Source organism: Thunnus thynnus, chromosome 11 (assembly GCF_963924715.1).
Source record: "Thunnus thynnus chromosome 11, fThuThy2.1, whole genome shotgun sequence".
NCBI classification, from domain to species: Eukaryota; Metazoa; Chordata; class Actinopteri; order Scombriformes; family Scombridae; genus Thunnus; species Thunnus thynnus.
Window position 1 is genome coordinate 23,754,418 of NC_089527.1, and position 15,218 is coordinate 23,769,635.

Genomic DNA, 15,218 nt, shown 5'->3' on the forward strand with positions numbered 1-15,218 from the left:
TGGGGATCACTGATCTAAGCCAAGGTGGTAATCACAGTAACTACGTGTATTGTTATGTTTTCAGGTATTCTCCTTCAGGATCAGAAAGCCAAAATGATATATTTGTGTGTATGACTAAAATAATGCATTGTGGACGGAATAAAAAATACATTTTTTCTCTTGAACTTGTTTGAGATTGATGTTTAATCATCTTTACTCTTTGGTGAGTAAATCACAGCGCACTTTGTACCGGATTGTCTGCGGCTGCGCGCAGTAAATGCCACGTACTGGGTGACGTTGACAGCCGAGAGGACACTTCCTGATGCTGGCAGCCGGGTCTAGCTAGGCTAGCTAACAGATTTCATTTTCACAGTTTGGGGAAACCTGTGAAATACAGCGTGGTCAAGTCGTCAGATACAGGTGAGAGGCATCTTGGGTTTGGTGCCAAATCATATTATAATGTAGTTTTAACCACGCAACAGTTTTTTGCAGTCATTGATTGACTGTGTGTGGCTACCTAGCAAGCTACCTATTTAGCGTTAGCCGGCTAATGTTACGCTAGCTCACCCAAACAGGTGTTGGGAGTGATTCATAGGAAGTATTTACAAAAAGATTCACACCACGACTAGCGATTAATCTGTTCTGATTAAGGAAAGTGATGATGTTGCATTACTATATAAAAATTTGTTGGCTTAACTAGCTCTGAATGTTTATTTATGGTAGCTGTTACAAAGTTAGCTACATTGGAAACCTGTTTTTGCTGACCGGTTGCTAACAACGCGAAGTTGATTTTGAGGCAGATTATTTTGAGGTGAACAAACGTTATACAGTGGACTTTTAACTGTATTGCTTTTTTACTTAAAGCATAGTATATAGTTTGTCCTGTCATCGTTGACACTGCAGTGAAACGGCCTAGCAAACTTAATAAGTGAAAGTAACGTTATGTGCGCCACTGACAGATGACTCTGCGATTTAGCGTCGCAGATAAATAATGTGGGAGGCATTTGAAACGTTTGATTACGGTTTACCAATCGTTAATCTCAGTCGAAATCTATTTGTTATCGTAGTTGCTCTGCTAAACGTTAGCTACCACACAATCCTTAGCATCCAGCCAATTATTCATCTGGCCGGGACAGGCAAAGCCGGAGCGTCTCTGAGATTGAATTCACAGTAATATATTGTGAATTCAATCCAACTGGTGACGACATTCGATCGAGCAAACACACACTGATGTACCACAGACAGCAGGCTAACTTGACTGTATAAGATACAAGTTACAGTTAAACGAAATCTGTGAGTTTTAAGAATTACACTAATGATGTCATAAATAATGTCTCATGCATGATCCAATTACATTGCACTTAAAAAGCCACTAAACATAATGGAAAGATTAAATTATTTAATTAAGTGGGCTTGCATTTTGGGTCAAAGTGTGTTATGAGTTCTGTCATAGCTTGGAAGAGACTATGCCACATCACTTGGTGACGTTTGACCCTTAGACTCTGCAGATAAAGTGAAATTGCATTGTATTGCAACTGCATAGGCATAGCCTTGATTGGATTGTCCTCTTATTGTGATAAAGATTACAGTCAGTATAAATTGACCTAAATAAACATGTTACTAACCCTGGGGGGCATAGTCTGATTGTTTAGAAGTGAACATTGCCAAATCAAATCCATTTTCCAGGCTCTGAAAGTAAAGGGCTCTCCCTCTCCCTCTGTCCCTCTGTTTGTAATTGTCAGGGTACCCTCAAGCAAGTCAGTAAAGCTCAGTTATAGTCAAGAGCAGCTGCTAATTTCATCATCACCCGAATGTACTTGTTAATGTAATAACCACATTTTAATCAAAACAATGACTTGCACAAATCCATTCTTACCTGAGGCCTCAGTTTTACTGCTATGATGAGTGCATTTTGTTGTTTTTATGTACTGTGATGATATTAAAGACATATGTTTCATGAAATCCCTTTTTATTTAAGATTTAAACATTCCCATTGTACCTATTAAGAAAAGTTCATTGAAAGTGGAGGAGGTTTTCTGACCAGTTTGAATGATGTTATTTTGTTCCCAAAAATGAATGCACATATAACTGTGAAAAGTTTAGAACTTTCAATACTGAGCTAAATAATCATTATGATTGTAACCATAATCTTGCAACCCTAGTGGTGCAGCATGTCACTGGCATTGCAACATGTAAGGCTGACCACTCTCTAGTGTCCAAACCCTTGATTACATCCCACAGGAAACAGATTACAGAAATATCTGCAATTTTTATTTACAATTGATAAAAGACCTTAGTTATTCACAACCTCCCTAACCAATTTTATAAATAACCATGCAGCTTATCCATACATCCATCTTATCCTTATATCATCCTGTTTGTCATAAGTAAAGTTTATGTTGGAAAGGAAATCCGGGACAGCAGGCTCATTGCTTAATTGGTTGTTTTTAAAACCGCTTCCTCTCTGACCCTGTTAAGTGGTTGGAGCAGAAGAGGTCGGACGGCACAATGAACGGCCAGCTGGACCTGAGCGGGAAGCTGATCATCAAGGCCCAGTTGGGTGATGACATCAGACGCATCCCTATCCATAACGAAGACATTACTTACGATGAGCTGGTGCTGATGATGCAACGGGTCTTCAGAGGCAAGCTGCAGAGTAACGACGAGGTTACCATCAAATACAAGGATGAAGGTGAGTCGGGACACTTGGCTCGGGTCTCCCCTGTCCTAATTATTCTTAAGAGTAAAAATGTCAGTGTTAAATTTTCCCCTGATCAGATTATTTATTGTAAAGTAGTGTGCTGTTGTACTGATGACATGAACATATCATCTGTTCACTTGACCATGTAATTCTAATAAGGGAATACAGGGTTGGGTTTTTTTTTGGTATCGTAATATATTTTCTTTAATAGAGATAATTTGCCGTACAGTGAATCACATGTTCTCTCTTTTCCATTTTTGTAGATGATGACCTCATTACCATCTTCGACAGCTCTGACCTCTCCTTCGCAATCCAGTGCAGTAGAATACTCAAACTGACTTTGTTTGGTAAGATGTCACATTATTCCCTTTCAATTGAACTTTGCTTTGAGAAATCCCACACTTTAAACCTGTAGGTTTTTAAAGTCTTTATTTCATGATAAACTGTACACCAGGATGTTTTTTCATCTGCTGTGATTGGAGATTCATTTACAGCAACCAGTCACTGGAGGGCAGTCTAGCTTATGCTTCTCACAACAACTCTCTGTGTGTCTCCATCCAAGTGAAAGTTGTCTGCCCTCCCTTATGACTAATTTGTGGTGGAATTTCTGTGTGTCACTAAGGGCTGGTTCAGCAGACAAACAATATAGACAGTAGATTGATGCATTCACAAAAGATCTTTATACTAGTTATACTGTTTCTTAATCTTAAATATTTGCCACTTTTTTAGTCCACAATCACCCAATAGCCCTGTAGCTGTGTGACTTCAGATGTAGGTCATAGAAGAATTAATTACATTTTACCAAACAACCAGTTGGGCACACCCGAACATGTCATGTTGATGCCTGTTTTTCTCAGTAATAACAACAAGTTGCATCAAGTGTTGCCATATTTCAGGGTTTTTACAAGACTATTTGAATGCAGTACCTTACTTGGCCTGAATTATAATTTGATCAGTGCTTGAATCAGAATCAAAAAAATGTTCTGTTTCTTGAAAACAAGACGAGCCCAGCAACTACATGGCATACACATGAAGCTAAGTTCTTTAGAAATTTGATCCTTTCCAGACATAAACAGACAAAACAATAAGTACATAAATCACATTCAGCATTAATATTTAGTCTCAAAGTGCATTCTGTCTGCTTTTTGGAAAAAAAACACGATTAAAAGGTTTGTTTTCACACATAAATTATGGGCATGAAAGTAAAGAATGCAGACGCATGCAAAGTTAATGATGAAGTATATTGTACATCATTAATTTAATTGTACTGATCAAATATGCCATCTGGGACTGTTTTTTTTTCAATCACAGCAAAGAATACATGTCCATATAAGGCCATAAACAGCAGAGGGTCAGCATCTGTAAATTTCTAAATACATGTTGATTTTACTAATGAAATGTCCCGGCAAGCTGTTTCTACATTACATGTGTTTTTTGTTCATGTTCATGAATTATTTTATTTCCTGTAAATGTTATTCATTTAAAGGCAGGAGTATGTTACAGTGTTTTGCTATTATATAGCCTAATTGTGTCTCTATTCTGCCAGGATTCAAACTGTGGTTGGGATTTACTGGTATGGCAATACAGGCATGAATAATTGTCAAACTTTAAGACATTAAATCTAAGAAATATTGCTATCAGCTATGAAAATGTGTCATAAGCATAGCACACATGGACTTTAATCACTATAATGTAACAATCTAATCTAGATCTAAAGCTCAATATGACTCTCACAAAGTTAAACATGCAGTAACACACACTCACTCTACTCTTGAATGTGTAATAACAACATGTTTGCTGTGCTGCACTTCCAGCCAGTCTGTCCTCTGGTTGCTGCTATTATCAGCCAGGCATCCGTAAGATGTTTGTTTCTTTTCTTCTTTTAAAAATATTTTACTTCCTCCCAATCGAGGCTGAGCCATGGCTCGTCATCACATGTCATGACCTCACGTGGAACTGATATTCTCCGACATGTGTCGATATTCAAAGCGAGCGAGAGTAGATGGAATCTCATGGCAGCTCGTGTCTCAGGCAATGCCTCATGACCCCGTGCATCTCTGTTCAGCATTATCCACTCAAACTCAAGAAACTTGTGTGAGAAAGGAATGTCCGGCAATTTTCACTCTCACATTTCATTGTTTTGCAATGGAAATTCCACTCCTCTATCACTTAGTATTAGGAAAATGAGAGTTGAAAGTAGTTAAGAGTGACCCGTGTGGTTCAGGTCACGAAGGGTCACTCTGCCAAGTCATAGTACCTTATGAATCATGGAGGTACAGTCCATAATAAACAACTTAATCCTGTGTTTCCTACAGATTTACCTGTTTGCCTGATTGTTTTTTATGTTATTTTACTTTTTAAATATACACACAGTAAGAGGAAAGACAAGCTGGACTACAAGCTGGTGCCTTCCTGCTGAATGTTCCACAGTTTCATTGTTTTGCTGAATGCCTAGCTGGTGGGGTGCAGTGATGATGACGGAGCTCCCTGTGTTGGTCTGGCTTTTGTTGTGAATGGCTTTGCGGACTCAACCATGTGATAGATTATCCCTGTAATACCAGATATTCAGAGTGCAGAGCTAACAGAATTGGGACAGATCATCATTTAATATGCACACATACTTAGTTTAGAATTAACAGATTTTCCAAGTCATTTAACTTAATGATTTGGTGGTTGTTTTACATGATGCATGTTACTGTGTATCACAATGCTGTTTTTTTCAGTTATCTGCTAATGAGATACTATACATTAGGACTGTTTAATTAACTATTAATCAATATTTACCAGTCTAATAGAGTGAACAACACTTGAATATTCATCAGTGTATACAGCCAACAACGATTTGCCTCAATATGAAGTTCACACATTATTCATACATGTATATTGGGAGCTGTTAGTCCCCTATAAGCATGTATGTGTATTGTCAGTCTGTTAGTCTGTTTACTTTCTCGGGGTGTGAGGTTATGCTGCTTGGTTTTCCTGCCACATTTGGTTTGGTTTACTATCTGCCAGGCTGTTGACACTCTTCTGTATAAGACTGACCCAGAAAGTCTTAATAGCTCATTGCTGCAACTTATTTGTAGACCATGATCTATGTCAACAAGTGGTTCAAGTTAAAGACAGCATTGCCCCAGGTGGGGAATGATCAGAATTAATGAGCTCCATATTCAGTAATGCACAAAAAAGCCCCATTAATAACGGTGCTGACCAGGGGATTGCTGTATTCTGTAAAAGCGATCAGGCCTCGAGCTTTATCCATCAGCCTCCTCGAAGTCTAACACACAAAGACTGTGCAGAGATGGAGAAATGTTTGACTTTGCTAAATCAGTCCCCAAACAGATGACAAACAGATACTTAATTTGTTCCCTTGTGTCCCCTAAATTCATCTCTTGTTATCTTCAGTGAATGGTCAGCCACGACCTTTGGAATCCAGTCAGGTGAAATACCTGCGCAGGGAGCTCATCGAGCTCAGGAATAAAGTCAACAACCTCCTGGATAGCCTGGAGCCCCCCACAGAGCCTGGTCTGGCTGCTACAGCACCTGACAATGGTAAGTACTCCCCCACACATGCGAATACACACACGCATACACGTATACACATTGTAATGCCTTGAGTCTTCTTGCAGTATGTGTGTGCACATCTGCTCTTTGAATTGTTTTAACACAAGAACTCTTAAACCCGCAGTGCAGAACTTTTACATATAAATTAATGTCGGTAACATTCAAGCCCTTGCCCAACGAGTTCACGCAATACTGATTAAGCATATCACTGCCAGATAAATCTCTCTGTACTTCACAGTACAGTTTTTATTCTGGTGTTGGGTTTGACATTCCTGCACTGGCCGGATGAATGCATACTGCGCCTGCTCTATGGTCCAAGCCACCTTCTGGTTAGCTCTCTGCTAACTTGAATGGGGATAAAATAATTTAATCGTGCGGCTCTTCTAGACTTTCCAAATGTTATCGGACCGAATGGATCAAATTCTGATAGTGAGATGAGTCATATCCCTGGGGTTGTGTTACACTTAAAACAATTTATCTACCGTTTTACAGTAGAAACTACTGTAGGCTACGGCGGAGCCTATGATGTAAGCATGTGTCGACAGTGTTTTTGTAATTACTCTCACTGCTAGAAGGGGGAGACATAAGTCCCACACTCCAGCTTTAACTTCTGCCTGCTGATGAAAATTTTAAATCGATAGGTAAGATAAACTTGCTGAATCCACAACAAACATTCTGTCCCATTAGTTAATGGCATGTGTGCACACGAACAGTCCAGATGATTTGATTTCTCTTTTTGTTTTTGTTTTGTTTTTTGTTTTTTTGGGGGGGGGGGATTTGTTTGTTTTTTTAGATCACAAACCTTCTCTCTTAATCCCACAGATGGAAATTGCAATGCCACCTTAACGCTTGTTCATATTCCACATACTCACTGCCAGAATTGTAACATCTGTATCCCACAGATACAGACACAAGAATGAGATAATTGATAAGAGTCAGTTATTGTTGGAATGATTTAATAACTCTTTTCATGTGAATATTTGTCTGGAATTATAAACTGCTTTAATTACATACTGCATATGTTGTAGTTTAGTCCAGTCTGACTATGGTCACTCACCTCCACAGATACCCTTCCCTGTATAAAATCTGATTTTGTGTTTTGTGTGTTTGTAATTCTCTGTGAGCTGTAACTTTACGCAGCTTTTTATTTCTGCCCACTCCCGAGCACGTACATATTCATATGCGATTTGGCTTGAATCAAGGAATGAAGTGGACAGAGGTGATCTGTAGTCTGCCTTTTGGCACCCTGCTCAGACAAACAGGTGGATTTATTTTTCGAGTTATAATCAAGGTCAACGTTTATTAGGCTTTGGCAATGATAATTTTTAAAAACCTGTTTGTGAAGATTACTCATACATCGTCACATACCCCTTTTACTACATGTTTGTGTTCATGGTGTAACAACAAATGTGTTTATAATTGACAAGTGCAAAATGTGGCACATGTGTATTGCAACATTGCAATCTGCTAGTGCTTACTCATTTTCCTGGCTGTGTTTCTAGAATCAGTGGATGGGCGTGAGGGCAAGGTGGTGACAGCAGAAACCACAGTGAAACAGGCGACCCCAGTTAGCGCAGCCAGCATGTCAGCCTTCGACCCATTAAAAAACCAGGATGAGGTCAACAAGAATGTCATCTCCGCATTTGGCCTGAGCGAGGACCAGCCCCCAGGTATCACACACTAACCAACCGCAGAAAATTAAGGATGCTATTGTAAATTAATCTGACTTTAATCTTTGCAATTACGACTGGTGCGTCACTTTTAAATTTAACAGATGTTCTTTGGCTTGCTTGCTGTTTTGTTTTAACTGTCACATAAGGCATTCATATTTCCAGCACATGCCTGTCTCCCTCTGTGGTGTCTGTAGCTCTGCCAGCGGTTGCGCCAGAGGAGCGCTCAGGAACTCCTGACAGCATTGCTTCCTCCTCATCTGCAGCCCCTCAGCCAGGAGTGCCCCCTCAACCACAGGCTCCCTATCCTGGAGTACAGCAGGCACCCCAAGCTGGCATGGATGGTGAGACACGTGCACACATACCATGTTTAACACAGCATAATAGGTGAACAGGCAGGTACTCCTCTGAGGTATGCACAATGGAATATTGATCAAAAGACCATGTGGGGACCAGCTATCGGAGGACCACTTAAGGTGGACCAGCTATTCTGAATCGTCTTCATAGCTGGCTATAGGTCAGTGCTTTCACATAAATGTCCTTTGAAGAATGATGAGAGGGAGGATTCTGGGATTTGTTGCACTAGTCGATGACTCAAAGCATGCTTGCACAGTGCGCAAGTTAAAATCATTAGTAGCCCATTGATATTAATGATAGTGTGAAACTTAAGCAGCGGCGCTCATAATTCAGAATGAATATAGGGGAAACACTGCTCCAGAAACATGTGCACCCATGTCACAATCACTACAGTCCTGCATGTGAGATGTAATTTCATGCCACTCCTTGTTGTGCCCACTCTTGAAACTATTACATATTCATGTGTGATTTAGTAACATGATAGACTAGGACCATACTATAATACCATTGTTTAGTGTCTGTGTCACTTACCATCATTTTATCTCTCATAGGATTACAGACAGTATCACTTTCATCCTGCCAGAGATCCATAGTAGATTAGATCTGGTGAAACATTAATGGAGTGGAAGAATATTATATGTGATGTGATATGTAAAATGATATGAGCAGAGCAAACTAAAGGAAACCGAGAAAATGAAGAAGATGCAGCACTTAATTTAAATCGAAATAATTAATGGAGAAGCTTAGTTGATAGGTTGAATATACTGTTGTTGTTGTTTTTTACCAAGTTACATTAACTGAAGTTTGCAGTTTACTGCATCAACTGTAAGAAAATGCTTGCTCCCTGTTTTTGGTAATCTGTTCCATTCTGCGGTTGAAGCAGCAGGTCTCCCTGAATGAGAAATAATCCATCTTAATCATCAGTGTGTAAACAAGAGTATCCATGGAATTAGCATTTATCTTCATCTGCAGAGACCTTATCACAGTTCTCCCCTGTGTGCAATCTTTAACACAGACATGTTGGGCCCAAACTCAAGTCCTAAATAAAGATAAATGAACAAAGGATCAGGCGGTATGATGGCAAAAACAAAGCTTATTTTTGCCTAATTTTCTCACCACAGTATCTGGGATACAGCTCGGGGGAAGTTTAACATGTCCATTTACTTTATCCAAGGATCTTATTTAATGGATAAGGATGCCAGTTTTCTGTATTTTTCTTATTGGTCCAGCTGAATGTGGAGACCACTTGAGCATAGGAGATGCCTTTTTGATGCAGCGTGTGAGAGGCATTACTTTCATTTCATTCAGAGCAGTCACAAGGCTGACTTCTGACCACACCTGCGACACGATCAGCACACATGTGGTATGAGTTCTCCCATTTAACTGGTGGTTTATGGTTTGGCCTGGTTAGCACTGCAGGACCAAACCGTAGGGCTTCATAAGAGTTTAGTTGGTCCAGAAGGAAGACTTATTCTGTCAGTGGGTTGGCCAACGACACATCATGTTGCACACAAACAGCCAGCTCAACAGAAAGCTGTTCATGGTTCTTTCTTCTTTCTTTTTTTTTTCTCCTTCCATAACAGAAGGACTGGGGAAAAACAACAGATGGCTTAGTATCATAAGTAACTTGGTCTTTCATATTTGTTATTTGATTCTGACCGTTACTTTCAGCGTTACTAGATGTGGTGACTCAGGGATGCCGTTATGGAGGTCAGTCAAGCTTACTGAAATGAAGATGGGATTTTTTTTATGGAATTGCTATTTTCAAGGAAGAGTTTCAAGTTCCCATTGCTGTGTCAATATTGGCTGTAGCTAGCGAGATGTGAGGTAATAAGTGATTCAGCCTAACCCCCTGTGTGAGCAAGAATTTAGCAAGACTTCCTCCCACCTCCCAGGGAATTTTTCTGTAGCTGAAGCTGCACTCTGAGCTCCCCTGTGGAAAGAGAAGTAAAAAAGAAAGTAAAAATATATTTCCCCCCAAGTGATCAGTGAAGTATCATTATTAAACAGATTTGTAGCTTTTGCTTGACACCATCTTTTAATCTTTTGATGGGATTTTAGATATCTCAATATATCTCGAAGCCGAACTTGGCAACAAACAGTTCGTCCTCTCCTCATCCATTCCTTCATCACAGTATCCCTTCCTCATCTCTTTCCTTACGCCCAAGCAAGGCTGCACATGGTTGGCACATAGAGAAATCAAACCAGATCCTGCCCAGCCGCCTCTCCCAAATGACCCCTCCTCACTCTTTGTCCTCATTTTCTTCCTTGCTCTGGATGCAGAGACTGTTTGTCAGTATGACAGCCTCAAGGCAAATCAGAACAGCCAGTCGATGTACAAGAATTTATGAAAGGGTAATACATGAGATTAGACGCCAACTGAGCATGTGTGGTTTTTTAAAGGCAGCCTTAAGCTCACTTTTAATGCAAGCTTAGATTACACGTCGCCATGAGAATGCTGCTAATGAGATCCATAAGCAGATGGTAAAGATTTCAACCTGTTGTCTGTCAGATGCCGATGGACCCTTGGCAATAATTTACATCTGTGTAAGAAAGAAAGAAAGCGTAAACACATGCATATGTTGCAACGGCTCAGACAGTTGCGTGGGGCTCTTTATCAGATGGGCAGACATGTGTTTGGTGTGACATGTTTATTTAAAACTAAGACCATGTTCTTATGACTCCTTATAAAGGCATGCTCAGAGGTCAACAGAACTACAGCCAAATGCTTTGTTCCTATGAACATCATTTTCCTAACTTCGGGTGTCTCCGCTTTTGAAACAGTGCAGCTCTGCCAGCGAGCCCCTAGTCATGTCTGTCCTACGATCGCTTAGCAGGCCGATGGCCGAACTCTTGGCTAAAGTGAGGTGAAACGAACTCGTCGTGCCAATGCAGTTTAACAGCCACGCATCCTTCTGTCAGTCTTACATAAGACTCCTGATGGATTACAGGCCAGGGAGAACAGGAGAAGCAGCCAATTTCACACACATGCCTTTTCACACAATAAAGACCATGGTGCTTATGTTAAAAGTGCTGTCAGTGAGATAACACATGGTTGCCACATCACTGCTTTGCTTATAAAAAAGACACTATACAGAGGTAAAGTGTTTTTAGCAGTATTTAGTTGTCAAGTGTCTCCTTGACCATGCAAAGTAATATTAGTTTTTGGACTGTAAGTACATTGAGCATTAGCCTCTTCAACTATATATGTTTATTTTAAATGTAAAAAGTAAATTTTCTTTCAGACAATATATGGTACACGTACTGTACAGTAAGTGCCGCTTTGAATGTTTAAATCATGAACCACTGGATAGAAAAGAATCATTTTCCTCCACAGTATGGAGTTATAATAATAACATTAATGGTTATTCTTGAGTACATTGAGGTTCTTGAACATTAGGACAGAACCATTTGATAGGAGCTCATAGTCTTTTCAGCTTTGCTCTATTCAGACTCAAAATTTTAAGTGCCACCATATCAGACCTCCCAAAGAGTGGAAAAGCACTAGTTCTTGAAAACCAGTCAACTCTGATGTGGCTCTCTTTCACTCTTTGTGCTTTTCGTGTGTAGTCACCCCAATTTATATGCCAGGCAGGCAATCTGGGGGTAAGATTTGGGCCTTGTATAAGGGGAACCATTGGTCTGCCAAGTCTTCATTCAATGGAAAACTTTGTAAGCTAATTAGAATAAAAAGTAAAAATTTTCCATGTTTTTGAAACATAAAAAAGATGTGCAATGGCGTCCCTCTTAAGCAAGATAATATTGATTATTCGTCATGCTACTCAAATGTGGCTAATACGTCTAACACGATGTTCCAGGCTTCCTTTGGGTGTTCAGAGGTCTTTAAAGGATTACTATTTAAGTCACAGCACTGAGTCAAGTTAAGAAGTTGTAGAGATGATTGTGACCATCCTCCACATGTGCATGCAGGCGATGTGGACTGGTGAAGTCATGGTTAATAAAAGTACAGCAGGAAGTCGCTGTCTGCAAACATAGACATGTCTGGTGAAGAGGACGGCGCCTGTTGAGTTGTGCATGTCTGTGTGTATACAGCATCTTGATAGTGGGTTTATACGTCAGCCACAGTTTTAAGAGGTTTTGCATCTTTTCTTTGTGTGTATGTGTGTTTATGTCTACTCGGGCACCTGCACGCTGCTCTCTAGCCTCAAGCCAATTCTTACTGTAATGTGCCACAGAGAGATTTCTGCGGGTATTGCACTCTTAGCAACAAACACTTATATCAAAGTGGTTGCAGCTGTTTCTATTGAAGCACTCGTGTTTTATGCTGTCCAGCTGCACAGGTGTTTCCATGCAGATACAGAAACCATATTTACACTTAGTCACTTCACGTGTCTTGGGTGTATCGGATAGCTATCCAATATCACAAAAGCCAAGTGTAAATGCATCCAAGAAGCATTCGAGACGCATTGCAGTCCAACTGAACACGTTCTTGCCAGATGTTTAAAAGGGTTAAATGCATGTCACTCCAAGACACTTGCGTACTCCGCCCAACTGTAACTACATCAGTAAGTGGTCTGTTGAAGCCTCCGCAGGCTCTGTCCCCTGTGATAATGGAAGCTGAAGTTACACAGAAATTAGCCATTGTGGCTCCAGTGATTTCAACATATTCGATCATACTGAAATGGCTGTTGTAGTGTGAATCTGTGGGTGACAGCATTGATCAGTGTGGGTTAGGGAGCAGCCAGTTATCCATGACTGTGTCCAAAATCATTCCCTCATTCAACGCTCCGTATATAATACACACTTCATAGTTCACTCAATAGAGAGCAGTAAATTAAGATTTTAAAATTACTAATCACCCTCATTTTGCCTCATCACTGACAGATGTAGAGTCACACTACAGTAATTTTCAGATCTGTAAAACGCTGCCTATTGCATTGTGGGATTGTTAGCAGAAAGTATTGTACATGTCATGGACACACAAATTTACACCCTCAAATAAAATGGCAGAGAGTAAATAAAGTGCACCATTTCGGAAAGAGTGATTTCAGACACAGCCCAAGTGCTTGTGTTAGTGGATTGTTGTGGATAGTTATTTGTTTGAACTAAACTTTGTTTTTGGCAGCTTTAGGTGCATTACCACCACTCTCTGGGCTTGAGTGGGGCTGACCATGATTTGCATATAGTCCAGAACAACCAAGACGTATTACAATCAGATATCTGATTGAGAGAGACAGAGACACATACTGTATGTGGCTTTGTGTAAATGAAAGTGTCTTAAATCTCATATGACACACTCGAAACTACAACTCTAAATGAGGCTAGAATGTCACATAGATGAATGAATAGTGGCTTTTATAGATGACATTTTTTTCTCTGGCTTGTGCTGTCTTCAGGTCAGGTGTATCAGCAGTACCAGGCTCCAGGTGGATACCCGCCTCAGCAACCAGGAGCCCCACCACAGCAGCAGTACGGTATGCAATACCCTGGTAAGAGCAAAAATGGTCAAAATACAGTTTGTGGTTTGTTGCTAAGTGAGGTGGATTTCTTTCCTCTCTGGAGTGAATTAAAGAGATTTTCTTCTACTTCCCTCTCTCAGCAGGATACAGCTCTCAGCCCGGAGCCCCTCAGCCCGGTCCACCACAGCCACAGCAGCAGTTCCAGAACTACGCGCCTCCCTCCTCCCAGGCTCCTGCCCCCGGTCCAGCCCCAGCCCCGGGCTTCCAGGGTGGCCAGCAGCAGCCTCATCCATCTCAGGGAGCCCAGCAGTATCCACCAGGAGCCTTCCCTCCCCAAAACTATACCTCCCAGGCCTCCCAGCCTGCCAACTACAGCCTGCCGCCCAGCTCCCAGCCCGGCTCAGGGTACCAGCCCCGCCCTGGATACACCCCGCCTCCAGGCAACACCGTAACCCCTCCACCCGGAGCTGCTAACCCGTACGCTCGCACCCGCCCCCCTTACGGCCAGGGCTACACTCAGCCAGGGCCTGGATACCGGTAAAAGAGGATAGTGGATGATCCTCACACACACCCAAACCCCCCAACCCTCTATGTGGCTCCAACTGTTTGGACTGGATGCAGGAAACATGCTTTACTGCTCTGCATCTCCCCTCCTACAAATATCAAGTCCAAATATGAAACAAGCAAACCCCCCCCCCCTCAAGTCTGATGGTTAGTGTTTGTATGCTGTCTCTCCAACACACCACTCTGTTCCGGCCTTGGCGTATGTACCTTGTGTTTTTTTGTTTTTTTTTTCCGTCATCTCCTGTCACCACCACCATCTGCCCTCATGTATCCATCTTTGTAAAAATGTAACCAGTCTGTATGCACACATCTGGAAGACCAAAACAGGCTGTCTCACAAACTCTTGTTTGTTGTTCTTTTCATGGTAACACTTCATTTTGCGAGTGAGATCAGCATCCTCGTACTGCATCTGCGTCATACGCCTCAACCATCTATGTTTGGTTTACTGGATGCATTTATAAGACACTACCTAAATGAAATGTTACCCCTTGATGTTATGTTATGTCTGTTTGCTTTGTTTTTTCTTTATTTGATCAATTTCACCACCATGTCGGTATTAATGATTTGTCAATGAAACTGCCCCATGTTGGGAACACTAGCTAAGTGATGGCTTATGGGAGTTGTAGATCCCAGTGTCATGAAAAAAAGGTTTTCTTTGTTTAGCTCGTTCTATCACCTCCAGTAAAACTTGCTATTGCTCTGTCTTTCTCTTTCTCTTATCACTGGTTTTTACTAAAAATCAAAGCAAATTCCACCTTCAAGTGAGATTAGTTGTTTATGTATAAACTGTAACATTTTTTTCTTGAACCTAATAAATGATTGAGACCCAGATGGAGTTTGTTTTTTACTTTTTGTTTTGATACTGTGTTGCTCTTGGCACTGTCAGCTTGCCGTCTTTCTCTTAACACTCACACACTGTTTGTGGTTTCTGAGTTCATGTCTGTTAAGTTTGGCTTCTCCTTTCTC

The 15,218-nt window shown here is 40.9% G+C and overlaps 1 protein-coding gene across 4 annotated transcripts; it reads left to right on the top strand.

Annotated features, from left to right (window-relative positions):
• Positions 1-239: 239 nt before the first annotated feature.
• On the top strand, positions 240-15,081 carry tfg (trafficking from ER to golgi regulator). 4 transcript variants are annotated; one of them, XM_067603976.1, is made up of 8 exons: positions 240-399; positions 2,458-2,671; positions 2,944-3,027; positions 6,083-6,229; positions 7,744-7,911; positions 8,109-8,255; positions 13,626-13,718; positions 13,829-15,081. In XM_067603976.1, the coding sequence occupies exons 2-8, from the start codon at positions 2,488-2,490 to the stop codon at positions 14,227-14,229; spliced, it is 1,224 nt and encodes a 407-aa protein (XP_067460077.1). In that variant the 5' UTR covers positions 240-399; positions 2,458-2,487; the 3' UTR covers positions 14,230-15,081. The 4 variants fall into 4 exon arrangements, with proteins under 4 accessions (XP_067460077.1, XP_067460078.1, XP_067460079.1 ...); XM_067603977.1 differs by having other exon boundaries at positions 13,832-15,081; XM_067603978.1 differs by having other exon boundaries at positions 13,626-13,703.
• The last annotated feature ends 137 nt before the right edge of the window (positions 15,082-15,218 follow it).